The sequence below is a fragment of the Notolabrus celidotus genome, chromosome 3, assembly GCF_009762535.1.
Source record: "Notolabrus celidotus isolate fNotCel1 chromosome 3, fNotCel1.pri, whole genome shotgun sequence".
NCBI classification, from domain to species: Eukaryota; Metazoa; Chordata; class Actinopteri; order Labriformes; family Labridae; genus Notolabrus; species Notolabrus celidotus.
The window spans coordinates 23,543,963-23,571,870 of record NC_048274.1 but is presented as its reverse complement, the minus strand read 5'-3'; the positions used below and the strand labels follow the sequence as shown (position 1 = coordinate 23,571,870).

Sequence of the window (27,908 nt, the reverse complement as noted above, 5' to 3'; positions counted from 1 at the left end):
AATAACTGTAAAACATTTATTTAAGTTGAACAAGAAAATTTTCAGGGAGTAAAATATATCAATATAACAATAAAATCCCGAAAGTATTCCTAACAATATTTTCTGTGCAAATAACGCATTTAAAAATCTACGTAGGATGGGTTGTTTGCTGAGAGCAGTACATTCAAGTATTGAATTATTTGCATACATATATATATGTTAATTTTAACCTGAATAAACAAGAACTATATTTCACATACAATTTCCGGGATATATAAAAATTATACAAAAAACACAGACACAGGAAGAAGAAACAAATGCAAGATTACATCGATACGTCTGTCGACTATTTGATAGTTCAGTGAAGTGCATTGTTAACAGAGTTTTCTATTATTATTTTTTAAAGCATTCAACAATAATGTACAGTGGGATGTGCAATCTGTTCAACATGTTAACACCCTCTGTCTTTAGATTTGTTATTCATTGATAAGTCTTGGACTTTGTGTTTTCTACCCTACTAAAGAATAAATGAAGGTTTGAAGAGTAAATACATTAAATCGTCCTATTGTATAAAACCATGAGCAAACATCTTAATTCTTCATTATGAAATAGAATCGCCTGCAATTTACCCTTTTGCAGTTTTGCCCAGAAAACTGTATTATCCACAAATCTAACCAGCTAGGAGTCAAAACAGCTGCTACATGATATCATCTGATGTCATCACAGTATGTCTATAAAGACAGGCTACCATACATGCTGTTTGATCATTGTAATGCACTTGATGAAAAGTATTTGTTAGCCTCTAAGTGGTGGGCCACTGGGGACACATCTTTGTGCTAGGTGGTTTTCACTGGTTGCTGTTGTCGCCGTCTACATGTCATCTCCAGTTATGGCCAATCTATTGGAAACGATGGTATCCATGTCTATGCCATCTTCTTCATCATCCTAATTGACAAGAGGGACACACACAATTGCAAAAATAAGGTGTTACAGGTGGCACTCATAAGTAGCCTAAATAATCATACTCCTCCTAAGCAATACGTTAAGATAATATATTATGAGTACGTGTTTCTTTAGAATGAGTCATTAATGGTGATGGTAGAATGAAAACTACTACTGAATACTTTGTTAAATAAATAATATAAATTAAATTAAATATTAAATAAACAATAATTAGATATACTTATTTAACAATATTATACTCCATATTATATTATGAATATATTGTGTTATATCTTATTATTATTATTATTTATTGCAACTGATCATTATATAGTACTTTTAACTATTATCTTTGTCTGCATACAGACATATTACACATACCAATATATTTGTATTTATTCTTATTGCTTACAATCTGTCATTACCAAACCATGTCAACCTGTCACTACTGATAAACATTTGCTCACTGCCTGTAATTACAACCATTTACAACATGTGTAACATTTTTTTTATACCTTTAAATTTGTATTCTTATTTTTTCTTTATCAATGTCTGTGTTGCTGCGTCAACCGAATTTCCCCCCGGGGATCAATAAGGTGTTATCTTATCTTAACTTATCCTATCCTATCTTATCTTATCGTTCACCAACACCCCGTAAATAAGATGAAAGTGTGATGCTGGTCTCTTTACTATAGCTGATCCATTTTACACCCAAGAAAATATTCCCTCTATTGAACATACAATCATGTTAGAGCTGCTGTTGGTAGTCAAAGTGTAAACGTCTTTTCAGAGAGAGGGACTTCAAATGTCAACACTATCCCTCCCAACCAGATTTCCTCTTAGCCCCCCAACACAGATCAGTGTGTGCAGTCATTATAGTGCCGGACTTGTAACCAATCAGAGGAATTAGTGGGGGCCGCCCCTTAACCAATCAGGAAGGAGGATTGGAGATTAGCTATGATTGGTCCGTCATAACAGGAACGAGGGGAATAACATAACATTGCTTGATACAAAGGCATTGGAAAACGCAGATTTCGCAATAGTCTCAAATTACTTCACTTACTGATGAGTACCAATAAGTATTATGACTTTTTCTCAAAACCCTGCAGAAAAAAGTAACGTTTTTTACACCATTCCTACCAACAGCATCTTTAACAACTGAGATGATGGCACACCAGCACAGCACATCTATTTTCTGACCTATCAAAGTTCAAGAAATGTATCCAGAAGTATAAAGTGGTTAAACTTGAAGGTTTAATTATCACAGAAAACTTGATAGCTAAAACTAGAGGAGGACTGGTCTTTCTTATTGCTCTTTCCTATTTAGGATAAATAAGTATATTTCAATATTAGATATTGTTCAACATAATACAGTTACATTCACCATACTGTTTAACCTATCCTCGGGCCTTCATTGACTTTTTGTATAATACGTGACTGGGGACTTCAACCATGTATCTTCTACATAGCTTATTCTGTCTTCAGTACATACTTTTGTTATCATTATTTTCATTGTTTTTGTATTTATATCTTCTTATTAACTTCTTCTATTGAAATTATTTGATATTCTTAATTATTGTGTATAAGAGCAACTTTAATTTATGATTTCTGAAACAGCGCCCTCTGTACTGCAATGCCTTGGTGACGCCACGAAGCCAGTGTGGTGACTGGAGGTACTGCATGTTAACACAGGGGATGACGCCCCTAGAGGAACGCGCAGAGGCGCAGGTACACTTCACGTCCGTTCTCACTCCCACTTTGAAACCAAATTTGTCATCGGTAACAAGTGCTTAAAAATTGTGAAAGGACGGAACTTTAAGTCTTATTAAACTCCACGAAGCAACAAAAGATGCAAAAATGAAACAAACTGCGTAGTTAGCAAGTTATATTTAGCGCCTCACGCGTTGTTGTTTTTTTTGCGGTAATCTTGGCTCACGTTAGCCAGCTAAAATGAGACCTGAATCATTGCCCAGAGAACAGGCTGTCAGGATACCGAGCTACTCCGAAACTGGACCTGCACCCGGGATGACAAAAGAGACTAAGACTGAACACATAAAAAGGGAATGTAAAGAGTGAAGTTCCAGTGGACAGACACGGGATGTGGCGTGGTGATCTGCTTCTCCGGACACCTGGCAGGTGAGTCAAACACTCCCTGCTCTCTCTGAATCCCCTGATCGCATATGATCAGGTTATCTGTGGGGTAAATGTACTTCTTTGTCTTAGGTTTGCCAACCATGAGCAGTTTGTATCACCATACTGAAGTAACTGAAGGTTTTTTTATTCAGCACTTTGAGTTTGAAGGTTTTGCTGATTGTCACTATTGGTGGCACACTTCCAGAATGTAATATACTGCATGCAATTTTTGTTTCTTCATGAAAATGGACGACTGTATAAGATACAGGTACTATTTTAATTCAAAGCATGTAATCTCATTTTTATGTCTTATCCTGATTGACAAAAAACTAAACATGTGTAGGACATGTTTTTTGTCATATAGACCTGTGCATTAAACATTTTATATAGTATTATCCTTAAAAGCTTTATACATGGCACGCTATATAAGGAGGTTTAAAAGCTAGGTTTCTCAACTTTTTTGGCTCATGCAATACTGATCTCATCAGCTACATGAGTAGAAAGTAATTTTACCCTGACCAGATTCACTTTGCATATTTACTCAAAGGTTATATCTCCCATTGAAACAACACCAAGTGTCAGATTTTATTTATAAAACTTATATTTAAATGCATATTCTCCTCTGTACTGTAGGTTTGGGTTGTGTTTGGGTGTCTGAAGTAGCTGTTATTGTGTTTTCATATTCTTTGCTAAGGGTAGATCCTTGTACAGTTCTGCTTACTGTTCCTGTTTTCATGATGACATGCCCATTTGCATTTTTATTCAAAAAGGATGTAAGCTTGAGTGGCCCAAGTGTCCTATATTTGATCAGACCCCTCCAAGTCATGTGCATGACATGGATTGCATTTAGGAGGGATGTTCTCAGTTTTATATTTGTATATGAAATACAATATGCGACACATGGCCCACCATGACAATAATATCACAGTACAGCGTTACTGTGATGATTGATGTATTGGAAAAACTGTTAGTCTTGTACATCATGCTGGTTTATAGGACGTAGAATGCATTTCCCACTCGTTTCCAGTGATACGAGCAGTAACTATCACGTAGGACTCTGGGGCACATGAAATCCACCGATCGCTGGTGAGTGAACTCTCTATACTCACTTGAGTGTGTCCTCTATCTGCCCTCTGGTCTCAGCAGTGAGAGCTTTAACAGCTCCTTTTCACCACTTTCTGACACCCCACTGTCTCCTTCTGGTATTTAGCTGCTGTCAACTCCTTTGAGTCATCATGTAATAACCAAGCGGCAACCTCTGGCCACATGAATTTAAGCCAATGCGAAAGTTTTAAAACTTGTGGTTGTCTGCTTGAGGCTGGCTGCAGAAGTACTGGAAACCACATACACACAAACTCAACAGCAGAAATAAACATGTTTACAGCGTGGGAACAAAAAACAAGTGTAGTCTGGATAGCTCATTTCTCGATCACCACACACTGTACGTGGGGTGAATTTTTTTCATAACGCGGCAATTTCGAAGATATGAAGATTAAGAGACACTGTCGCTGTTGGCTTGGAGGCTCAAAGCCCGCCTCTTTACCTCACACTAACTCGACAGCAGTTAGGTTGAGTTCAGCATTTCCAATATATGGCTCCCGCCGACGATTGGCTTCGAAACAGCGCTTCAGAAACAGATGGGTGACGTTACGGATACTACGTCCATATTTTATACAGTCTATGGTAGTAAGTTGAATTGTCAGGGAAAGCTATTTAGAGTGCCTTATTCGTGTAGTTAAAATATTGATATTGAACCCCTGCATATCGTTAATTGTATCACACAGGTCGGGACCACAATATATTGCTGTATCTTTAGTTTGTCGCATACTAGTTTAGTTACTTACAATGATTCTTTCTCTGTAGTCTTTCTCTGAACTGCGATAGGACACCACATGGATCAGCGTGTAGACCCTGTGAACAGAAAGACAAGATGAAACACAAGTTGAAAGTATCAGACATTTAAATGGTAATATTGATAAACTTTGGCAACAAAAACTCCTGCTTAGTTTTCAAGGTTTTCTGTTGTAGGCTGTAGATCTGTCAAATACAATAATGACACACCTGAAAACAGAAAAGCTTAGAATGATCGTTTTTTTTTTAAAGAAAATGGGTGTATCTACCTGTGATATAACATTGCCAGAAACTGGATAAGAAGAAGAACAGCAAAGGACAACAGGAACATCAAACTGAGAGGCTCCACCTGGTAACACAAAATGACATTATGATTAGTTTTATCAGGAGTGATGGAACAACTATCAGACGAGTCCTCCTTTAACTTTAACTTTGCAGAGTATTTGTTGAATTCGGTCTGTACACACCTTGAGATATTCTGTTACATTCCTTGGAGCTCCATCTGCATAGTATTTGGGGATCTTGATGCTGAGGACATCACTCCCTATGGCTTGCAGGAAGAAGGTAGCTACCACCCACAGAACGTTGATGATGAAATACAGGAAGACTGCCTGTGGAAGCAAGGAGACAGATCTTTGTCTTGAATCTCTGACAGTACCTTCATCATTTCAGTCCTTTTATTCGTTTATAGCGACTCAAAGATGTCGGATTTTGTCGCAGCATTTACAAAAGTTTCAATGAGAGTTGTGATATTTTGGGTCTTTACCTTTGGTGTAAAATGTTAGACATCAGTTAGCAAACACTCCATAAAGCCATCAATCGGCTGAGCATGTGGTTTGTCTTCATGTCTCATTTTTATTGAACATTTGTTGTATTTATATTGAAAAAAAGTTAAATCACGATAATGATCGTTGTCGAATTATCACCTAGTGAGAAGTGATTTGATTTTTGGCTCCTGTTTTGTTGGATGAACATTTAGCCCTCACGTTTATTTATGCCATCATAACATGTGCACTTAAGGAACGCCCTGTTTGGAACTGACTAAACTGTGGTCAAAGTCAACCACACTAATCAGGAAGCAATAAACTTGGACAGAGGGACACGTCTTCTGTCTGACCTATCCTTTCTTTTTTATAGTAGACCATTTAATGGGCAAACATAGACCATAAATTATTTTTTTACACAGCAACATACTGCAGGTCCCTTACAGTATTACATACAGAACATAAAGAGTTGTTAGGTTGCTGATTGTCAACATACTGAGCAGGCTCATAAAAATTATCTCCACTGACATAAAGTCATGTAGACCAAAGCTCAAACTACCACATGTGAAACTTCTGCAACAAGAGTACTGAACAGAAAAATAATATATATATATATCATACTATGCTCCCTGAGATAAAGAAGCACATTGTCGGGTTTAAGTGCAACCAGGTCCTAATCAATCCAGCTGCAGACAGCAGGGGGCACTGTAATGCAGACAGACTAGCTTGCCAGCATTTGCCAGTCTTGGAAATCTGTCTTCATTGTCCTTCCAGCAGTCTGCTGGATTTGTTTCAAAGCTGGGGTAATTAATGCCCTTTCAAATTGTCTTTACCTCTGTGTTTCTGTCGTTAGTTGTAGGAGCTGTTGTACATTGCTTCTTTAGAACCTTCAGCCAGTGTGTTTGCGTTGAAACATGCTTTACACTTAAAACAGCCCCCCTGATAGTTCAATGTATTATGGGGAAACTTTTTGTTTATCTTTGATAGATATTAAAAAAACAAAACAATTTCACGATACTTGATTAATTGTTTACATCTCTAATTGTAAGTGTTCATTGTAGTTTTCAAAAAAAAGAACAAAAAGCAGACACAGCTGTACAAACATTATGTGAAGAGTACTGACCTTGTTTCGCAGGGACTTCAGTTCTTTGATGACCATCTCTTTGTGTTCCTTAGACTCAACGATAGGCTTCAAATAGCGCTCTATCAACTTGTCCCAGAAGTCATGCTCAGCCTGAACAGACACAAATGTGCTGTGTTATTTTTAGAATTTCTTTACATTATGAAAAAAAGGTAGAAATTGGTTACTTTTGCTCTGTTTTTGCAAATCTTGCAGTTTGGCTTGGCTTTGTCCCAGATTCAGGAGTTGAACGGGGATCTTACCTCATCTAGTTTTCGCACTTGTGGGGCAGTGAGTGTTTTCTCGATAGCTCTTTTCACTCTTCTTTCCAAAACGATCATTTGGCTGGTCTTCAAATATTGTCGTGCCTGGGAGATGAAGAAACACAAATGAGGTATTGAGTGAGTCACTCCTTCTACAGAAGCTGAAATTGCAGAAGCCTCAGAGATGACTGTAATGTCAGTAGTGAATACTTAAGAGCTATTGTTGCCAAACTCCAAGCACATCATTACACCAAATCAATTGTTTATCATTCTTATTATTAGGGATGTCCCGATCACAATCTCAACTGATGGATCCGAGACAATCTGGGCATTTTTTAATTGATCAGTGATCGGTATTTGAGCAGATCATCTAATCTGATCATTTACGTCCACTGTCACTGAACACAATTTGCATTTCTTGCCTATTATCTAGGCAAACACAAGTATCGGATCAGGACTCTGTATCAGCAAATATTCAAATATATATAGCAATATAATCAAGGGCCAAAAAAGCTGATCGGGACATCCCTCATTATTATTATTATTATTATTATTATTATTATTACCTGCTTGTTCAGAGCATATCGTAACTCATCCAGCTGGGCATCTGACAGAACATCTTCAGGCCCCACACCCATCAGCTCTCCATTCAGAGTGTCTGTCAACATCAAGACCAAATCCTCACAAACATCATCCTGATCTTTGTTGCGGAGCGCATATCTAGGAAGGAAAGAGCACAAAAACATTTTAGAGATTTAACAGTTTTAGCAGATTTAGGACAAAACATGTACAACTGACCAGAAAAGGAAGTTTTGATTTTGTCCAGAAAATACGGGTGAATCAGAGTACAAAAAACACACATACAGCATATTTGTGTCATGTCAACTTCTTACCGTATTTGTTCTTGTAGATTTCTTTTCATGTTGGCATAAGTCAGCTTCTTCAAAAACACTTCTTTTACAGGATTCACCCAGTCTATGGACACACACATACGCACAGACACAGACACACGCACACGCAAACGCACACACAAACGCACACACACGCACACACACGCACACACAATGAATTGTGTAATCTGTGGTTAGTATTCAAGAGAAGCAGTATAAGTGCTTCTTACCATTGACAGCAACCTCTTCTTCTTCTTCTGGGCCATCAATCATGAAGTCACTGTCGTCCTCATCATCCTCATCATCTTCATCATATAAGCTCTCTGGTATGCTCCGCTTTTCAACACTTTCATCACTGCACACAAAAAGGCATTTTTGTGAATGTTTTTTTTGTGGTATTGATTTCACAGTTGAAGTGTCAAAGTTATTCTCAAAGTGAAAAAAATCTCAATCTAAGCTTTACATTTTCAAATTTAGGACCACCCAGGTGTCCTCTTAAGTGCTGTACTGCACTGTTTTTTACATCATGCAGACAGTATGGAGGCTGTGTATTGCTGTGTCAGTGATGTCCGTATGGAGTATAAAGTAGAGATGTCTCATTCAGCTTATTTGGCCCCCTGTCCCGATCTGATGTTTTAATATTAAATTGTAAATAATTTTGAACACAAATATGTAGTTCAAATGTATGAATGATTGACGGGAATGAAAAACCTAAAGAAAATGAAGTAATGAATTCAGCACCTGCTGCTAGAGGAAGATTCAAACTTTTTTGAAGTCCCTTCCACAAACAAAGCTGCTTCTTTGCTTTTGTCCATGTTGGCTAGAGTCATCAACTTTGCTTCTTCCTGTTTGGTGTCTTCTTTATTGTGAATTGGAAGGGGAAGGGCTTGCTGTGCAATATGGCCTGTGATTTGTTGAAGCATCAGATTCTCTGTCTCCTGCGTGATCTGTAAAGCCACAGGACAAAATGAAATCTCCTAGTCCTGAAGAGGTAATCTCGAAGGATGGTCAACAGCTGCTCAGTGACTGTACCTGGATCTTCATGTCCCAACAGCAGAGTTGACAGTTTCTGTCACACAGAACATTTTGTCTCATCTTGGCCTCTTCTCCTGCCCTGAGGGATGGACAGAAGGATGGAGAGTCAGAAAACAAAACCGAAAATCATTCAAATACAAACAGATACTGGAGGGGATTATTGGGATTACAGACTGGCTTAGATTAAAACAAAAGAAACTGTTGCTCTGTTCTGTTTTAGGTAATGGTTGTCAAAAGCCTACCTCCAAGACAAACAGCTAATAAAAAGATGTCTTTAAGGATTTTATGATGAATATCATAACATCATATCAGTTGTTATATGTTCTGCAACTTGACCCTTTCATACAAAGCATGTGACGCAAAACAAAGTTTAAAATGGTACAAAAACATTGTTGGGCTGAATGATCGTTTGACCATCACGATTGCGATTTGCCCATGCACTAGAATCAACCCCCCTAAATGTGCAGAATTTTCCTCTCTCAAATTTTAATTTGTATGCGACTCTCAGGAATCCCACTACATTGGATCTCTAGATTCATAATGGTCCTCTAAAAATCTGGTATTTGAACATTTCTCTTTTTAGACTTGGAAGTCATTTAGCTCTGCTTTACTTCCGCTTTGTCTGATGAGAGTTATTGTTAGTTGACATCATTAGTCCAAAAATCCGAGTCTACAGTCTCATATCAGCGTTGTAGTCGATAACCAAAAGCTTTAGATTTTAGACTTTACACTCTTGGTTTTCCTGCTTCTTTATGACTCTATGAATATTATTGTGAAACATCATAAATCAATTATTAAAATACTTGTTTGGAGCCAAAAGTGCAATGTGTATCAGAGCATTACTTGTTCGATTCTCTCGTGCCCCAGGAGACATTGTTCATGTTAACCAGAGAGTAGATAGCCAGGAGCAGGTATCCACTGGGGATGCAGATGAAGTACATCAGACCATAGATAATCATCCCTGGAAGAAAAAACATGGACACAACAAAGCATTATATCACAGTGGTGTAGATGTACTTCTTTATCCCAGTTTCAATCAGGTTTGTTAAGTATCCCGTTTTTGTGTCTGTGTATGTAAACAACATCTCAATTTCAGAAACCAGATGAAGTCCTGGTTCTGAGAGACCTGATTTTGCCACCGGGAGATCTTGGAATGAAACTAACACTACCTGACCAGCCACCTAAGCTAACGTTACTCTTATAAAAGGTAAAAGGTCAATGTCTGAGTCTCATAAAGATAGAAGACGCTGAGCACAGTGTGCAGAAACAACACGGCAAAACCTCAGTGAACCAGATCACAGCTCTGAAAGTGGCTCATAGACCAGTTCATATGATATAAGTGACCTAGGGTCCCCTGGACTGGTGCACTCGGATCTTAAAAGTTACACTCAGCCAGCGATTCAGATTGGTTAATCTTTACATCCCTACCATGACTGCAACGCGATGTTTGAATTTGATAGCTATAAGCACTCAAGGAGCCACAGTGGTCTCATTTTTCTCCAATTTCAAAATATCTGTTGTTTGTGTTGTAGAAATTAAACATCACAGATGTAGCTGCAAATAAGATACAGTAACTGAGATACAATTATTACCGTGTTTACAGGGATATGAATTACCAGGTTTCTCTGTGTGCATGTGACCAACAGAACCAGCATATGTTCACCCACACCCACTCCCGTGACCACATCACCCCTGTCCTCCAAAACCTCCACTTGCCCCCTATCAAACAGCGCATACATTTTAAAATCCTCCTCCTCACCCACAAAGCCCTCCATAACCAGGCCCCCTCCTACCTCACCGACCTGCTCCACCACCACACCCCATCCCGTAACCTCCGATCCTCCAACGCCCACCTCCTCTCCCAAGCACCGAACTTGGGGGCATAGAGACTTCTCTGTCGCCGCCCCCACCCTCTGGAACGCCTTACCACCAAACATTTGAAACTGCCCCAACCTGTCCACCTTCAAATCACTCACCAAAACCCACCTATTTAAAACTGCTTTTAACGCGTGATTGCTTTTAAATGTATTTTATTCATGTTTTTATTAATCTGTTGTTTTATATGATGTTTTATCCTCTATGCAGCGTCTTTGAGTTCTCAGAAAAGCGCTTTATAGATAAAATGTATTATTATTAATATATGATCAAAACCAGGAAGAGACTCGCAACTTGGGTACTTGAGTTCATGTAAACACACGTGTGTTTAAGAGTGTAATTATGGGATATAACCATACCAAACTCTTCTGGGTGTAGTATAGCTGTCACCAAGTACATGATTGCCATAGAGACCAAAAACACGCCAGTGGGGGTCAGGAAGGTGCCCTGCATCACCATGTCACCTGAAAGGGGAATGAGTTGTATTTATATATAAATGTATATAATTTGCACACACATAGTTTCAAGAAGTCTCAAAGACTTGGTACCCACCGATGATGGAGAAGAGGGATGCAGTCATGAGAAATGCGTACAGAACACTCATGATGCCAGCAATGGTTATTTGCGTATTAGCCTTGGTTAGAAAACACAAGAGGATGTAGAACACAGGAGGGATGCTTGCAATGATGATGGAGAGTGTACCCGCCATTTTGAAGATGAACTGGAAAGCACCTGGCAGGAAAACACAAAGAAGGGGTTCAGTCATTACTCTAAAGCCTGTTTTCATTTAGCCCAAGCACATGGCTATTTTATTAAGACATTGTTCCAAGATGCTGACCTGTTCACTTGAATATAAAAGTGATATTTTAAAATTTGGGTCACTAGATGCATGAATAGTAGGGTAACTTGTTTCTCTTTACTCAAGCATTACAATTTTACAACAAATAAAAAGTAGCTTTAAAGCAAATTTAAGCAGCAGCAACTTGTTTTCATCTGAGCATGGGTTTCCACAAGCTCTGGCTGTCGTGCAATCAGCCAACTAGTCACTTAATTACAGCCTGCTGCTTTTTCTAATATTAAATTTAGTTAAACATATTCAATACGAAGTTGCGACCCACTTTTCCCTGTACATTTCAGAAGCACTTTCCTCAATATCACATCAATACGAACATGAGAAAGATGCCCGTCCGTCTGTGTGAGCCCCCTGCCCCTGCATGCTCCATATGTGTGAGCATGGGGAGGCAGGGGTCAGAATGATGGGAGAAAACTGTTCTAGTCCAAACTGCGTTTATGTAACTCTCAAGAAAAAGGGCTTCAAATTAGACTTGAACTTGCCTGCTACCATGAGAGTTACAGAGGCTGGACCAAGGATAGAAGCACCGACAGTGAACATCTGGTAGAAGATGTAAAGCCTGGAGATGGACATGTTTCTCTTGACTGTCTCAGAGCCACTGTAATTAAAAGACACAATCACAGAAGAGTTAGTATCTTTGTCATAGTTAACAGCTGATATAAGGGGTGTAGCTCGTAGATTTGTTCCTTATCAATTAGGGATCTAACGATATATCGCAAATTGGTAAAAAATGTATACAAATAAGGATGGATTAAATCGATTCAACATAATTTGTATCAGGATATTATTTTTAAACAGTAGTTTAAAGGAAAATTTGATTTAGGGTGAAATAACGCATTTGGCATTCTTTTTGACATGGAAAACCTTTACGTTCTTTTAATGATAAATGATAATTGATCGTTAACATTTCCAAAGATCGATCAAGGAGAATACTTAAAATTTACATCCCTAATGTAAAGAGATTTACCTTATTTGTTTTAATATTTAATACTTTCATTTGGGAATCATTCACTTTCCACTTCTCTATAATTGTTCTGAAATTTTCCAGCAAGGTATTTTTGTAGGGTCATTTTTAGTTTTTTGCAAGGTACTGAAAAAGGGTGCATTGGTTTTATTTGAGTAACAAAACAACTTAAAAATGTGAAAGGATTACTTTGTTTACAATGAAATATAAGAGAAAAAATATTTATTGCAACTGCTCTTATCTGAGAATTGAAATAAAATAATAGTAATTTAAATTTTGAGTTCAATCTAGTTTTCTTTAAAATTGTGAGAGAATCATGAGTGAATCGTATTGTGAACCAAAAATTGGGATTCGAATCGAATCGTGGGTTGAGTGTATTGTTACATCCCTATTATCAATCAATCAGGCTTTATTTGTAAAGCACTTTTCATACAATGATATTGTAACACAAAGTGCTGTACGTTAAATGATGATACAAATTGAAAAAAAGAAAGAGAAGACCCAACATCCCAATCACAACCCCAGCCCTGACCCCCAAAACCCACCCCACATCCATAAGTATGGTTAAAGTACATGATATATGCAAAAAAAAATTGTAATTAAAAGAAAAAAAGAAATTGCTGAATGAACTGAGGAAACGCTTTCATGATATCTCAATGAGGAAACACTGGAAGTAAAATAAGATGTTAAAACTCACCAAAATAAAATAGATTATGAAGATAAAGACACACTAAAAGATTAAAACCAGTAAAATAAACTAAAAAACTGCACTTAAAGTAAATACAGCAAAGTAATACAGGATAAAATATTAAAATCCTGAAAGGTAATCCATAAATTTCATAAAATGATAAGATCTAATGAATAACCATATAAAAAAATGACACAATTGACAATAAATAAAAAAAATCCCCCCCAACATTTTAACTGAACAAACAATATATTGTATCTGTCTCTATAAGAATTTTGAATAATACAGTAATTTAAAAAGTGACCAAAATTTGAACTAAATAAAGTAAGACAGAATGAGACTGAATATTTTGCAACACCAGGGCTAAATTAAATCAGAATCAAAGTTTGATCCTGATATTTTTACATGACTTTGTTGTCAATGATGCAACTAAAATGTCACTTATGGTGGATTACACTGACCTGTTCAGAAGGTCCAGTGTATTAGCCAGTGTAGATGGGCCCCATCTTCTCCTCTGGTTATAGAACTCTTTGAACTCCTGTGGAGAGTTGGTGTATGCATCTGATGCTGCGTTGTATTCCACTCGCCAGCCTTGCTGCAGGAGCAAAGTACACAGCCAACGATCCTCCCCTAGAATTGAAGACATGGACATCACAATACACAAAGGAAATGTAAGAAAGGGAACTTGTTAAAGAAAGAAAGTCAAGGGTAGGGATGATCAAATATCGATCTTCAGCGTTCACAGTGTTCAGCTAGATTATCTTGGCAATTACAATTATTTAAAAAAACAGATTTGTCCTTGTGTGCTAACCTTGGTCATATTGCACGTATTCTGAAGCTCTGGTTGAAGTCGTCGTGTATCTCTTCAGCACATTGTCATCCATCAAGGCAGACCCTCTAAACAGACTGAAACATCCTGGGCTGCAGAGCACCGAGCCGAACACGTGCTCTGCTGTCTTCTGGAGCCAGTGACCCACTGCATACTCAAACTTCTGGTACCACACCATGGGACCTGCATGGAGAGTGTGGCAGAGACAAATAGATTAAAAAGAAGTGATATCCATATAACCAATGCTTTGAACTGAATCAGGACCTTGTTAATTGAGCAGAATCTGTAGTTTTTAATATAGTCAATACTAACTATAATATAATAATAATAGTTAGTACTACAGTGTTTAGCATTTCCATACTATGCAACAGCATTCTCCCATGAGCACCTCAATGAAGCATGAGGAATATTTGCAAGCTAGCAATGCTACATTAAAATTCTTCTTAAACATCTTCCCATAAATGTATGCTTTATTTCTAACTAAGGGGTGTGCATTTTGTCAGCTCAGCTTTTGCAGCTGTGTTAAAAAGTTCTGTTACTTTGTGATTTGCAGTCACTTTTTTACCAAATAACCCCAGCTTTGTTGTTGTGGATACTCTGTTCTAGCTCCAGGTACTAGATGCACAGGACACACACCCTAAATTAACTCCAACATCTTGGTCTTAATTCCTTGAGCATTGTTTGTTCAAAATGCCAATCTGTCAACCACAGAAGTCTAGGCATGGGTACTGAAAACTGGTTCTGTTTTGGAACCTGTTCCAAATTTATCAGCTTTGTGGATTTGATGAGGAACAAAGTTTTCAGCTCCTCTCTTTGGTTCCTAACAGAGACATAAATCTTTTAGGATTTAACCCCAGTGGCAACCTCCTGTCTTGTGTCGGATGTGAGTCCAATGTGGAAGTGTTAAAAGACCAATTCAAAAAAGCAGATCTTTACAGCAGAAATAAACATGTTTACAGTCTGGTACAAATGACGAGTGTTGTCTGGATAGCTCATTTCTCGATCGGCACACACTGGCACACACACTGGGGGTGAATTTTTTTCTAACGCGGCAATTTTGAAGATATTGAAATTATGAGTCTTCCAATTAGAGGCACAGCTGACTTGATTGACATGCGGGAGCACTGTAGCTGTTGGCTAGGAGGCTCAAAGCCCGCCTCTTTACGTCACAATCACTCAACAGCAGCAATATGGCTGCCGCTGACGATTGGCCTCAAAACAGCCCTTCAGAAACAGATGGGTGACGTCACGGATACTACGTCCATATTTTGTACAGTCTGGGATTTAACCTCAGTTAGAATTTTGCAGTCCACAGAAAGTTTACCAATTAGTTCATATTCTAATGTTTTTTTGCCATATTTTTCTTTCATTTACTTAAATAATTATGATTTGTAAATTTCCTTGACCTATCGTAATGAGAAAGAGAAATGTTTAATGAAGGAAATACAGAATAATCCATTTCACAGTTCACTTTGAGAGCCTAAATGTCCAAACAATAAAGGAACAATTCATTATTTTTTTACTCTCCAAAAACATTGGAATCGAAATAGGAATTGATAAGAACCGGAATTGATAAGCAGAACCAGAAATGGAACCAGAATCGATCAAATTGAAACGTACAGAAGTCAACCCCCCCCCCCCCTCTGTGCCCAACACACGAAGAAGAGAACTGTTAAACAAGAAAAAAATGTTCTTACCCATTCCAGTAGGATGGATTCTACCACATGCTGCACCCACATTTTCATACATCCTCAACCTGTGAATCAAAATACTCAATTATTATGTTTGTTTTCAGCTATTTGATCTGAAATGTTTCCAGTTTGTCCTGACTTGCTATGTAATCGTCTGAAAGCCAACTGTGTTTTATGTTGGAGAATGATGAGGTATTAATCCTAAACCATGATAGGATTAATCAGCGGATTAAATGTTCTTATATTTACCTGTCAACAAGCAGAATCACAGCTTTAGGTTGGAAATCAGTGTCTCCATCCAGAGCCAGGATGTAAGTGTGGTCGTCCGAGGTGAATTTTCTTTTGTTATCACTCTCATGTTGAGGCAACAGGAAACTCTCTCCATCCAAAGAGATCAAACTGGCTCTACAGGGATTATTCTGACGCTGGACGAAGAGAAGAGATTTAACATGTTAAACAAAATGTTTCTTTAAGACTGTAAAACAGATTACATCTTTTCCACAGAAAATTCTTACTTGAATCTTCTGGGGGTTTTTGGTGATGTAGCCCTTCCAGCCCAGTAAGTAATACATATACATGATCTGAAAGTGAAGGACAGAAATGTTATTGGGGAAAACTCAGAACCAGCTGTTCAAATCCAAATCTAAGTCCAAATGTTATCAGTATCTAAGTTTGTGTTTAGAGACAATAGATTTCTACATTTGCAACACCAAGTAGAGCATTTAAGCTAAATGACAGAAAATATTTGTTTCAATTTTCAGATAATTTTCCAGCTTCTTTTCTCTTATTGCTGCTTCCTGTTGGCTTGTGGCTGTTGATTAAACATCCTCTTATTCCACCCATTAAAGCTAGGGTTGGTAGTCTTGGAAAACTAGCATGAATTCCTCATGACTCCGTCTAGCCCCCCCCCTGCTCACATGCACGAGCGCCGCTGACTTGCGACCATATGATGGTGCAGGAGGCGGGCAGAACGGCTGGACGGGATTTGATTGGTTTAAAATTTGGGGACCCAAAAAACGCTGATTGGTTGGTGTTTTCCCAGGTTTACTCCAGCTGTAGATATAAAGATCATTTTAACCAGTATAACAAAAAGTGTATCTAAATCTGACTACCAACCCCAGCTTTAAAGCAGCTCGGAGATAATTTCTTGGACTCCACAAACGTGAGCGTAGTCTTATAGAATTTAGGATATGATAATTATACAGTATGTAGGATGAGTATGTGATGGGTCCTTTCTGTATCTTTGAATGACTCTTCTTGTAACATGATACTTTAAGTTTTATCAGATCAGGATCATATAGATATTGGCGCTGCTTTCACTCCTCACCTGGGACCATCTCTTCTTGTTCCTGATGAGATCTTTGTCTTTTAGATGAATATAGAGCATGTTCCCTTCTGGCAAAACAAACATCAGCCTGCCACCATAGGGGGCCTCGATAATGGACACATCATCTGGTTCTTTGTTGGTGAATACCCTGAATGGATGGATGAAAAGATGGTGAGATACATAGGTCGACAAATGGAGTAATGCATGGATTGATGGATTGGAAATCTTACCTATAAACCTCTATGACAACTTGGATCAGGTCCTCAACATAAGAATTAACCAGCCTCTGCCCTGACTCCTTTTCAGTCATGAAGGCATCGTCCACAAAAATGTGACACTCAAAGTCAAAAAGGTCATTATGGTCCTCCTTCGGATCACCTCGATAGCGGTCCAACCTGTAACGACAACAGGCCTTTTTACACTGCAAGAGCTTTCAGTTGAAGTATTTTCTTATTTTGTTGTAACTCTCAAAGATTGATTGGAAATGAATAGAACAACATTTCAAAGATTATAAATCACAAAGGTTAAAGCTGCTGTTGGTAGTCATAGAGTAAACATCTGTTCAGAGAGAGGGACTTCGAATGTCAACACTATCCCTCCCAACCAGATTTCCTCTTAGCCCCCCCAACACAGATCGGCGTGTGCAGTCATGATAGTGCCGGACTCATATCGGAGGAGGTAGTAGGGGCTGCCCCTTAAACCAATCAGGACAGAGGATTGGAGATTAGCTATGATTGGTCCGTCATAACGGGAACGAGGGGAATAATAACATTGCTTGATACAAAAGCATTGGAAAACGCAGAGATTTAGCAATATTCTCAAATTACTTCACTTACTGATGAGTACCGATGGGTATTATGACCTTTTCTACAAACCCAGCAGAAAAAAGGAACATTTTTTACACCACTCCTAACAACAGCAGCTTTAAGCCCTTAAAAAAACGCTCAAACACCCTCATTCATAAGCATACAGGGCATCATTAGAACAGGTTAAAAAGCTATTTCATTCCCTCCCTTCAAATTTCACCTCTCTTGCCCGCGTTTATTAGTGCACAGCCAATCTGCGCCTGTATTTGCTCTCAAACAGTGACATACTTGTACACCACTGCAGCAATGTAAGAAGTTAAACCATTGAAGTTTTCAGTACCTGTTAAGTTTCTTTTAAGGGATATAAAAAAGGAATGAAACTCGTGATATGGGTTTGCAGTGACTCTAACCTTAACATGGAAGTGAGAATCTTCAGCATTTCGTCATAGGTCTCGTGCCACATTGTAGCACAAAGATATATCACACAGCTCTGTACGTCATCCTGGCTGTAGGGGAGAGGGGATAAGAGGCAGGCATTGGGGTTACAGAATCATGGTCCAGATCATTTCATACAATAACCACCTGCTGATACAATACAGTGTTGAAATTAAGAGGTGGCAATTCTTGTAAATAAAGACTAGTGGTTGCATTCATTAAACAACACCTGTTTGCATCATCACGTAGAGGATAAAGCTCTCCTTAGGCTTGGATTTTAAAAGCAAAATAGTCAAATATAACATGAGACAATAACGGAAGCTCTCTCCTCAGACTCTCCTCACCTCTCTTGGTTTTTGGCTCGGGGCACCTTCATCTTGGTGTTGAGCAGCAGAGACAGGTCAATGAAGGCAGACTCATACAGTCGACGAACAAAGAGTTGAGAAGTTCTCTCTATACGTTGGACCTAGAACATGGTGGTGAACTTGCAGTTAAAGGTCATTTTTTTCAGTGTAGTGTGGACCAGGGTTTAGATCTATGGTAGTTCTAGTTTTTGCAGTTTGGAGCTCAAGAACAAAGAGTAGAGTAATCCAACTTAACTTCTTCTGACTTTGATGTTAAATCTTTCAAATGAGTGTCTTTTATACGTGTGTGTGTGTGTGTGTGTGCATGTAAATATAGTATGTAGTGATGATCCTTTCATTTGTGTAGGAATGATTCAGTGAAGGGTTAATGCTGAGATGTAGTGAAAATCCCTTGGAGTGGTTGGAAGTCCAGAAAAGTACCAGTTAAGTACAGTGCATTCATTTCTCCAGTAAAAAAAGTAGTTCTAACACATTCTCTCCTTGACTTGGGTAAACTCACCCTTTCAACTTTATCACTTCATTAATTGTAAATGATGAGCATGATTGTGTGTGTGAGTGTTTGTGTGTGTGTGTGTGTGTTTATGGTATTACCTTGATCTTCCAAACATAGTAGGTACATGTGACGAAGCCTGACCACATACACACTCCTTCTAGTGCCAGCATCAAAAAAGGCCACTGCAAGTAGTAGCTGTTCATGGGGAAAAAAGTGTACAACATAAATAGAATGAAGGTCCAAACCTGTAGGCTAAATTCCAGAGGGTGCTGTAAACATTTATTTACAAGCTCACTTGTACATTCACACACAAACATGTACCTGTTTAGTGAAGTTTGACAGATGCTCCTTGTGATTTCTAGTAAAATCACAGGGGTTGTGTTCCTGTGGCTCAATAATGTCAGGCTTTCGCAAAACTCTGCAAGGGAAACATAGCTCAGTCTTCTTCTTTTCTAACTCTCCTCCCACAAAGCCTTCTGTTATACATTTGCCTATTTACAATCCTCACAATTGAACATATGACTCAACCGTTGAAAGTATTTTTTTTTTTACCATTACCTCAATGTAAAGACTCACCTGGTATGCTCCCTTGTTTTGCTCCATCCAGACTCTGTGCCTCGGTTACGAAAAGTATCATCCCCAACAAAAGCACTGCAGGTCCCGTGAAACACACTGGAAGCGCAAAACTCATCCTTACGGCGTGAATCTTACAGGCCACCACACCAAACCAGTGACAGGCTGCGGAACAGAAGGCCTAAGACAGCATGCAGATGGGTTTTGCATTAGTCGTCCAGGAAATCACTTTCAAAATGTTTAGAATGAGTGCCATGTGGAGGTGATGTGTCCGTTCTTAATTTAACTTGTGAAACATCGACATCAGCAAATGCAGTTAAGGGCTTAATAAGATAACCATGATTCATACTAGGGATGCACGATATTGGATTTTTTGCCGATATCCGATATACCGATATTTAACAACTCATTTAGCCGATTACCGATACCAATTTTTTTTCCCCACACCTAATTGCAGAGATCATCAATTATTTTCTGTATTGGAATAAGCGTACAGTATTATGGTGATACTCTTATCACATTTTTGTGTAATATTCATTTCTTGTGCAAAATAAGAAAAATACTTAATACTTAAAACTGCATATTTATTTACGACGATTGCTTTCAAACAAAATTCATACAAAAAGATACATCCTACTTAAAACTTGGATGATGCTCTCCCTGTGACAATCATAACAATACCCACAACCAGGGCAAATTTCAAATTTCACATTTGACATAGTAAGTAAACCTAACCTCTGTTCACAGGGAACATGTGAAAAGAGCAACTGTACTGCAGTTAAACCCAAATTAAATAAAATGGTTTATTCTTTGACAGTGAATGTGCCTAAATTAGTCAGCTACATGTACCTTACAGACTGCTGCCTAAATTCAAATTTAACTTCAAACATGAGCCCAACATGTGTGCAGCAGCCCATTATTTTATCAGTTAATTATATCGGCGGATATCCGATAGTTCATTTTAAAGCAAATATCGGCCGATGCCAATAATGTGTTGATAATATTTTGCATCCCTAATTCATACACATTTGTTTTAATAATATATATCATTATCCTTACAAACCTACTACCCATATACAGTTCACCTATCTTTACATGTCCACTATTCAATGTGTCCTCCTCCTACCTGCAAGAAAAACAGCACCAATCCTGATTGCAGTAACAACCAGTCATTATCCCCCAGGTTAAAGTCTTCCCAGGTTATAGTTTCCTCAATGAGTACGTGATAGATCAGGTATACCGCTCCTGCAAGAGAAACAACAACTGATTAGGCAAATTATCTCTACCTGAGAAAAATAAGAATCTACAAAGTAAAACTTCAAAAAATCTCATTTTACACAAAAGACCTGCTTCCTGTTAGCGATAATGTGGCAAAAATGAGGGAATCAAGAAGCGTATCAGAGACCTAAATCCAGACACAAGCTAACTGATTGGTTTCTTCAACTTTCACGTAGGACCAAAATTCTGCCTTTAAATTTAAATGCAATAATGATTAGATTTGTATCATGATAATTAGCAATATCGACTGATATGAAAAGAAATATTTTGATAACATCTTTTTCGGTGTCGCCCAGCTCTAGTTCAGAGGTTCAGGTAATGATAAGGAAAGTTAACTGTTCTATGGTATTACATGGTAATATTAAATATTTCCTCTTTTCCAGTTTGAGAACATCAACTGAACACTTTCCTCCAGCTGTAGAGCGTCCTCCACAATTCATCATCACCTCTGACATTCACATGGATCTGTTTGTTCTCCCGTGTGTATGAGGGAAATTAGATTGTTACAGTCTAAGCTGGCGAAACACAGCTGTGTGTTGGGTGTTGTGAATGAGAAACTGTTTGAAGAGCGCACGTAACTTTGTCAGCATGGTTTCTTGAGTGTTGTCTGTTGAAACAGGCTGCAATGGCAGATAATTACCTATCACTAGTATCCTCAGAATACTGCTGATGACAAACACAAAGTCCCTGAAACCGTCCAGCTCTGACAACGTATCCTGCAGAGAAAGAAAGAGATGAAATTCCCTCTGGTAATGTCAAGTCGACGTATTTACATGTACTACACACAGTGCGGCCTCTGTAACAATAAGAAACACATTACTGAAAATAACATTATACCTGCATGCTGTTGGTGGCTTGAAGTGGGTTTTCCCACCAGCAGAAGGATACTAGGAGTGAAGCGAAAATTCCAAGTGCAATAAAACTAAAGCAGTCTGTGCTCTGTCTGTCCACATATGAATCCACACGGACGTAGTAGTCAATCCCGAGGAGGCAGTAACCTGTTAGGAAGCAGTTACTTTGTGAGGTGGAACCCAAGCAAATACATTTTAATAGAAAACAATAATGACTTAATGTTTTCAGAACAATTAAAAATAACTGGACTCCATTTTTTTCACTATATCAGGCCAATAAAGCAAGAAGTCTTATTACCCGGCTTTCTTTTAAATACCCTGGTCCTGTTTAGTACTTGATTCTGATTGGTTACCAGTATGTAACCCTTAAGGCTTATTTATACTTCTGCGTGTCCCCTATGCAGCAGGGGCTGACGCGGACATGAGCACCACATACTTGTGCGTCAATGTGTTCGTGTCACGCAGCAATTGTCCGCTGAGGTGCTGTGCGGTCTCTCTTATAGTTTGGTCGCAGCTTCCGGCCCCGACACGATCTCCGTTTACTTTTCCACAGTGATTCAGAGCGTGTTATGTTAATCTACAGCTGATACATGTACCTGTTTATCATACAGACATGACTACAGGGAAGAATAGAGAGGGGGAGATGAAATACGCGGCTGATGTTCAGCCGATGAGCGGGGATCCCGGAAGTGCAGTAAATACAATGCCGCCGAATGGACCAATCACAGGGCTTGCGGTCCGCGGCGATTCTACGGGTAGTTAGAGGTACACACTACGTGTGTAGGCCTCTGCGTAGGAACGGGAACGCGGACCTCTGGTGTAGGCTATGCCGTCGATTTGACGCAGAAGCATAAATCAGCCTTTGTATTAAATATCTGCGACAGTAGTTGTTATAAGTGTGACTGATCCACTGAAACAAACCTGGCACTTGAAACACTACTTGACAACTTAGTGAGAAAGATGACTTGACAGATAGTTTGAGAAACCTGGTTCAGTGCAAAATCTGAAGAAACAAACTATCACTGTAACATTTACAAAATAAGAGTGAGCAACAGAGCAAAGCATGCAGTAAGTCATTGATTAATACTTCTGAAAGAAGAGTTTAAACTGCATCTTCTTCTTTCTGTTCCCTGTGTTCTCACCACTCCTGGTTTTTATTTGAAAAGACATATTCAAGAATAACTGTCTGAGCTGTCACAACCAAATGGGACTTTACTGCGTTATGTTGAGTCACTGAAAGTACTGGTCTTTGAGATCTACTTGAGAGACGTACAGGTATCCTTGTTCATTAAAACACAGGGACAGACAGGCTGAGTATAACAAGATTTACCTGCAACTGTAAGAACGAGGGAGCAGATTGGGAATAGGATTTTCCATTTTTCTCTCTGCAGTCTAAATACTATCTGCAGAATGGCAGACACAATACAGACTCCTCCGCTGATGAAGAGATTGGTCAACACATCAAAACGAGGCATAACCACAAGCACCAGGATTGAAGTGCCAAGAGAGACCAAACACTCAATGACACAAATCTGTAAAACACAAAGACTCATGTCAATTCTTCATTTCAGATTTACAATGAAATTCATCATATTTTGATCTTGAACACTTTTTAGGTTTTTAATTGGTGTCTTTATAACTGTCCTTTATAAGTGGGTTCACTTAATGTACTGATTGCTGCAGGTAAAGTCCCATGCGTCCCATGTGCATAAGTTTAATGTGAATTATGGATCCTAGTAGAGCTGGGCAATATTAAAAAAGTGGCTTAAATTTAAAGGGAGACTTTTGTTTTCTAGAGAAGCTAGCCTTCTCCTTTTCCAGTGGTTGGGGGGGGTGTAATTACAGGTTTATTTATATTTTATTTATTTTTATTTTTATTGAACATTTGTTGTATTTATATTGAGAAAAATGATATCACGATAATTATCGTTATCAAATAATCACCCAGCCCTAGATCCAAGTGTGTACAAAATGTCAATTTGCGTAATTGTGTCAACAAAACAGACAATCCGTTTGCACATCATACATCCTGATACTACTAATTGCTTGTGCACTTGTGCAGGATACAGTTAAAAAATTAAAAGCATGCAATTTTTTTGTTGATGGTTGATCTACAAGAGTACACTCATATGTACTGAAAAAAGGTAAAAAACAATATTTCAATAGTATTGACGCATCAATGAAGGAATGTTAATAAGATTCATCAACAATATTTCCACCGATAAGAAACATGCACGCAGTTTACATAAAAAGTAATAAGACGTACGAAAGACATGGTCTTCATGTTGGGCTGTACGAAGCTCTTGAAGGCACATCTCCACAGGGATTTCATAAACACCAGGAAGTTTGGGCACACCAGGCAGAAAACCAACATCAGCATGTAGAACTGTTTTTCCTTCGTGCTGCGCATCGAGTTTTGGCTTGATAATGTGGACAACACCAAAAGAGAGCACTGATTGGACAAAAACAAAAAGTATGTTAAAGAAAACCACAGTTTTGACAAATTAGACATTAAACCAAAAGACAACTTAATACATGCTGTGTTTAATGCCAGTCAGACAACCAATTTGTTCAGGTGCTTTGATGCTGGCACATAAGAATGGGGAATGAGCCCACATTGCTCAGCCCATCATCATTTTTTATAAAAAGACTAGCTGTGCCTGGTAAACCGGCATCCGACCCCCAAATCACCCTATCTCCTCCTCTAAACCTATGGGTGCAACCTAAACTCTGAGCAAGTGGTCAAGATTTTGAAAAAATAATAAAAACGAACAAATAAATAAAAATATTCACAATATTATTTTGATTAGCTGTTGATTAAAATTAACTTCTGATCCATTCACTTACTCAGTCCGCCCCACCCCGCCTCCATCTTCCCTTGACCATTTGTAATTACCTGAAACACTTATCTCTGTATTTATATATTATTTTTATTTTTATACAGGACATTCATTAACCCTGTTTTTTTTTTAAGGTTTTTTTTTTTGACAAACTCACTGTTTGTCCTTCCTGTTCCGTTAATTCTCTGTCTTTTGATTGGGTGGTGTTAAGTTTATGTTTTCCTCTGAAGACACTTAAAGGGTGCATTAGACTTTGTCACTGTAGTTATCTTTCAGCATAGTCACAGCCAATTCCTTTGTATAGCAGTAATTCCATGAACTGTAAATATAAAGAAGGATGTGATTTACTGGCAACCTCTACCCTGCTTTAAATTCCTGTAGAAGACCTCCTCCCAGGACACCTCATTGTTTTATTATCCCCAGTTACCGTCACACCCATAAGGAAGTTAATCGTGCTGAACTGTAATCAATGCTCTTTGAGTATGTAGGAAAACAGAGACAGTGATATTTACAGACTGAGTCGTTTTATGACAGATCATAGTCCTGCAGTTCATCATCGAGAAACAGAGGGAAAGACAAGGGCCAAAGAAGGAAGATGAGGAATTGCTAAGAAATGGAGGCAGAGGGGAAACAGTGTAAATGCATGCACATGGTGCAGAGTTCAAGACGGATGGAGGAAAATAGAGATGATATCTGCAAGAGGCAGATAAAGTGAGGGAGAAATCAACGGGAATTGGGAGCTTGGTACAAAAGGAACACGTGTTCAGCCTCGCTCTACCATTAACATTAATGATGGTCATGCTTCTGTATGGGCAGGTCAGAGACCGATAAGATGCAGTTCTGTAAACGTACTAGCAGACAAAATAAACTACACAAACCTTATTTACTTAGAATACAAACTGCTAATCGTAAAAGTGTAATGTAAACTGTCTCTATTGTTTATGACTTATTGATCAAACAAAATAGAAACAGTAATCTGTATCACAATTACGAGATTAAAGAAGTGATACGGATAAAGAAATTTGGTGTTTTATATCAACAGCAATAAAGTTACAGATCAAAGTTCCCATAACTGAAATCCTGTGACCCATCGGCTATTGTTTGGTGTTGATACATACCTCTGGCAGGCCAGCCTTTCTGTACCTCCAGTGTAGCCAGCGGTTAGTGTCTACAAAGCCAAGACTTCTTTGCTGTGTGCTGCATCGCTCACAGTTCATTTAACAACTTGTCGCAGCAGTCGTAGCATGACCATTTGCTGCATATCTTCCCTCACTCTCTACTGCCCACATTTCCTGTCTCTCTTCAGCTGTCAATTCAATTAAAGGCAAAAATGCCCAAAAATATAACTTAAAAAAAAAAAAACATGAAATAAAAAGAAGTAAAAATGTTCAGTTTCTGGTGAGTCTCAGTTTCACTGTATTTAGTGAACTTCACAGAGGCTTCACTCTGGTTTCATTCAGTGGTGTACCAGAAAGATGAACTCTTTTTCTTTTTTGATTTACTCTCTGTTGACGGGTCTTCAGTTGCCGAAAACGATGGCATCATGATGCAGATTTATGAAAAGTAAAAGGTAAGCTTTGTCAGGTCTGTTCTCAAGAGAAGAAACAAAACTTTGGATTGGAGACTGGAGCGATCGTTTCTGATTCATTCAAGGAAGTAAGAAACTCTTAATGCTGATTGGCTTTGTGACACAGTATCAGGCAGTTATCTTGATCTGGAACTGATTGATTTACATTTTTGTCAGCTTACTAGCATGTGATATTTGGTGTTGTTGCATCTGATACTGCTCTACCTATTTTTGCCCTCCACACAGTTTTTCATTAATAAACCATAGCCTACTGATACATCATTGGTCAATACTATTACATTTTAATGTCAACATTCTAAACTGAGATCATGGCAACTCTAGAAACTCTAATTTTGTGTTGTTTTATGCTGATCTTGTCCTTAAAATGCAACAGATGTGTTGTCTCATAAAAATGACTATACAGCTTCTTTCAAGTGTTGAAAAATCAGCATTGATTGGATTGCAATTCGCTTTCTCTACAAAGACTGAACTCCAGTTGGACATTTTTTCCTTTATTTCCTCTTGTTCAGGCACTTTCTCTTTTTCATTTCTGTATACTCTCTCTTTTAGTCAAAGGGACTCTGACACTATATCTGAGCTGCCGTTGGCAACTGAAGAAGTTTGTATCAGGTTTATTTGCTGAAAGCACTTTACTTTGTAAGTGGGACATTATTACAACTTATCTGAAATGGAAATGTCACCTTCAGAGAAGAGAATGGAGTTCACCTTATAAGAGTTAGCACTGAATGTATCATCAAAATGTTTTTGCAGGTGATAAATGTGCATAATGGTGTTTTCTTGTTCCATAACAAAAAAGAAAGAATATGGAGCAGACGACAGCATGACAGAGGAGAAGAAGAAAAGATTAGCCCTCACAGAAACTTCAACTATATCGAAGTCTAACAATAATCAATATTGTAATCAAACCAAATCACATTCAAAAACAGTATTTGTTTGATTAATCTGACTCTTATCAGCAATGTCTGAAGGCATATTTCACATGGAAACATCAGATATCACATTTTATGATTTTGGCTTAAATGTTCACAACTTGTTGCATATACCCAATAGATGAATTACTCTGGAGACAGACAGACAGACAGACAGACAGACAGACAGACAGACAGACAGACAGACAGACAGACAGACAGACAATCTCACCTTTGCTACCACAGCACTGACCAGGACAGCTAACCCCACGATAACGGCCACCAGGTACTGGGCCAGTTGGAAACATCTTCTCTTTTGTTCCTTCTCAGCTCCTATGGGGTTCAGCTGGAACGGGTCCCACGTGTCCCTGACACACACACACACACATGAACACACACATTCAGTGAGCGATTTAAGCTACACCACAGTTATCCTATGCATTAAGACGTTGCTGCAAAGAGACCCATTGTAGTATGGAATGATGCTCCACATCTGTGCATCCAGGATCATCTTGAATTTGCATCTATGTGCAGGTCAAAGAAAGCATGTGCTGTTGTTAGTTTGCT

General features: G+C 38.4%; 2 protein-coding genes across 2 annotated transcripts in view; one reads left to right on the top strand and one right to left on the bottom strand.

Moving 5' to 3' along the window:
* Positions 1-2: 2 nt before the first annotated feature.
* On the bottom strand, positions 3-27,852 carry chs1 (chitin synthase 1). Its single transcript, XM_034680325.1, has 34 exons — positions 27,806-27,852; positions 27,574-27,709; positions 24,272-24,457; positions 23,336-23,537; positions 21,992-22,152; positions 21,795-21,870; positions 21,003-21,121; positions 19,880-20,057; positions 19,625-19,721; positions 19,402-19,498; positions 18,790-18,911; positions 18,421-18,516; positions 17,435-17,599; positions 17,205-17,352; positions 16,393-16,458; positions 16,127-16,302; positions 15,884-15,942; positions 14,169-14,369; positions 13,819-13,987; positions 12,188-12,303; positions 11,405-11,584; positions 11,212-11,316; positions 9,821-9,938; positions 8,975-9,056; positions 8,684-8,889; positions 8,173-8,297; positions 7,946-8,027; positions 7,619-7,772; positions 7,053-7,157; positions 6,793-6,903; positions 5,373-5,516; positions 5,175-5,254; positions 4,899-4,965; positions 3-924 (listed from the first exon to the last, which is right to left on the bottom strand). Exons 1-34 carry the CDS (start codon positions 27,850-27,852, stop codon positions 850-852), a joined length of 4,251 nt encoding a protein of 1,416 aa, XP_034536216.1. The 3' UTR covers positions 3-849.
* LOC117810667 (CUB and sushi domain-containing protein 1-like) overlaps positions 2,649-27,908 on the top strand; it is a 605,880-nt gene continuing 580,620 nt past the window's right edge. The window contains 1 exon segment of the mRNA XM_034680592.1: positions 2,649-3,057. The gene's annotated coding sequence lies outside the window, so the exon portion shown is untranslated.

What these genes read in the sequence shown, in the direction of transcription:
- chs1 (XM_034680325.1), bottom strand. Translation starts at nt 27,852, where the DNA reads ATGATCCTGGATGCACAGATGTGGAGCATCATTCCATACTACAATGG. An exon ending in CCTCGTTCTTACAGTTGCAG is followed by an intron (nt 22,153 to 23,335) that starts GTAAATCTTGTT and finishes GCTTCCTAACAG; the next exon opens with GTTACTGCCTCCTCGGGATT. An exon ending in ATCCCTCTTCTCCATCATCG is followed by an intron (nt 11,317 to 11,404) that starts GTGGGTACCAAG and finishes TTCCCCTTTCAG; the next exon opens with GTGACATGGTGATGCAGGGC.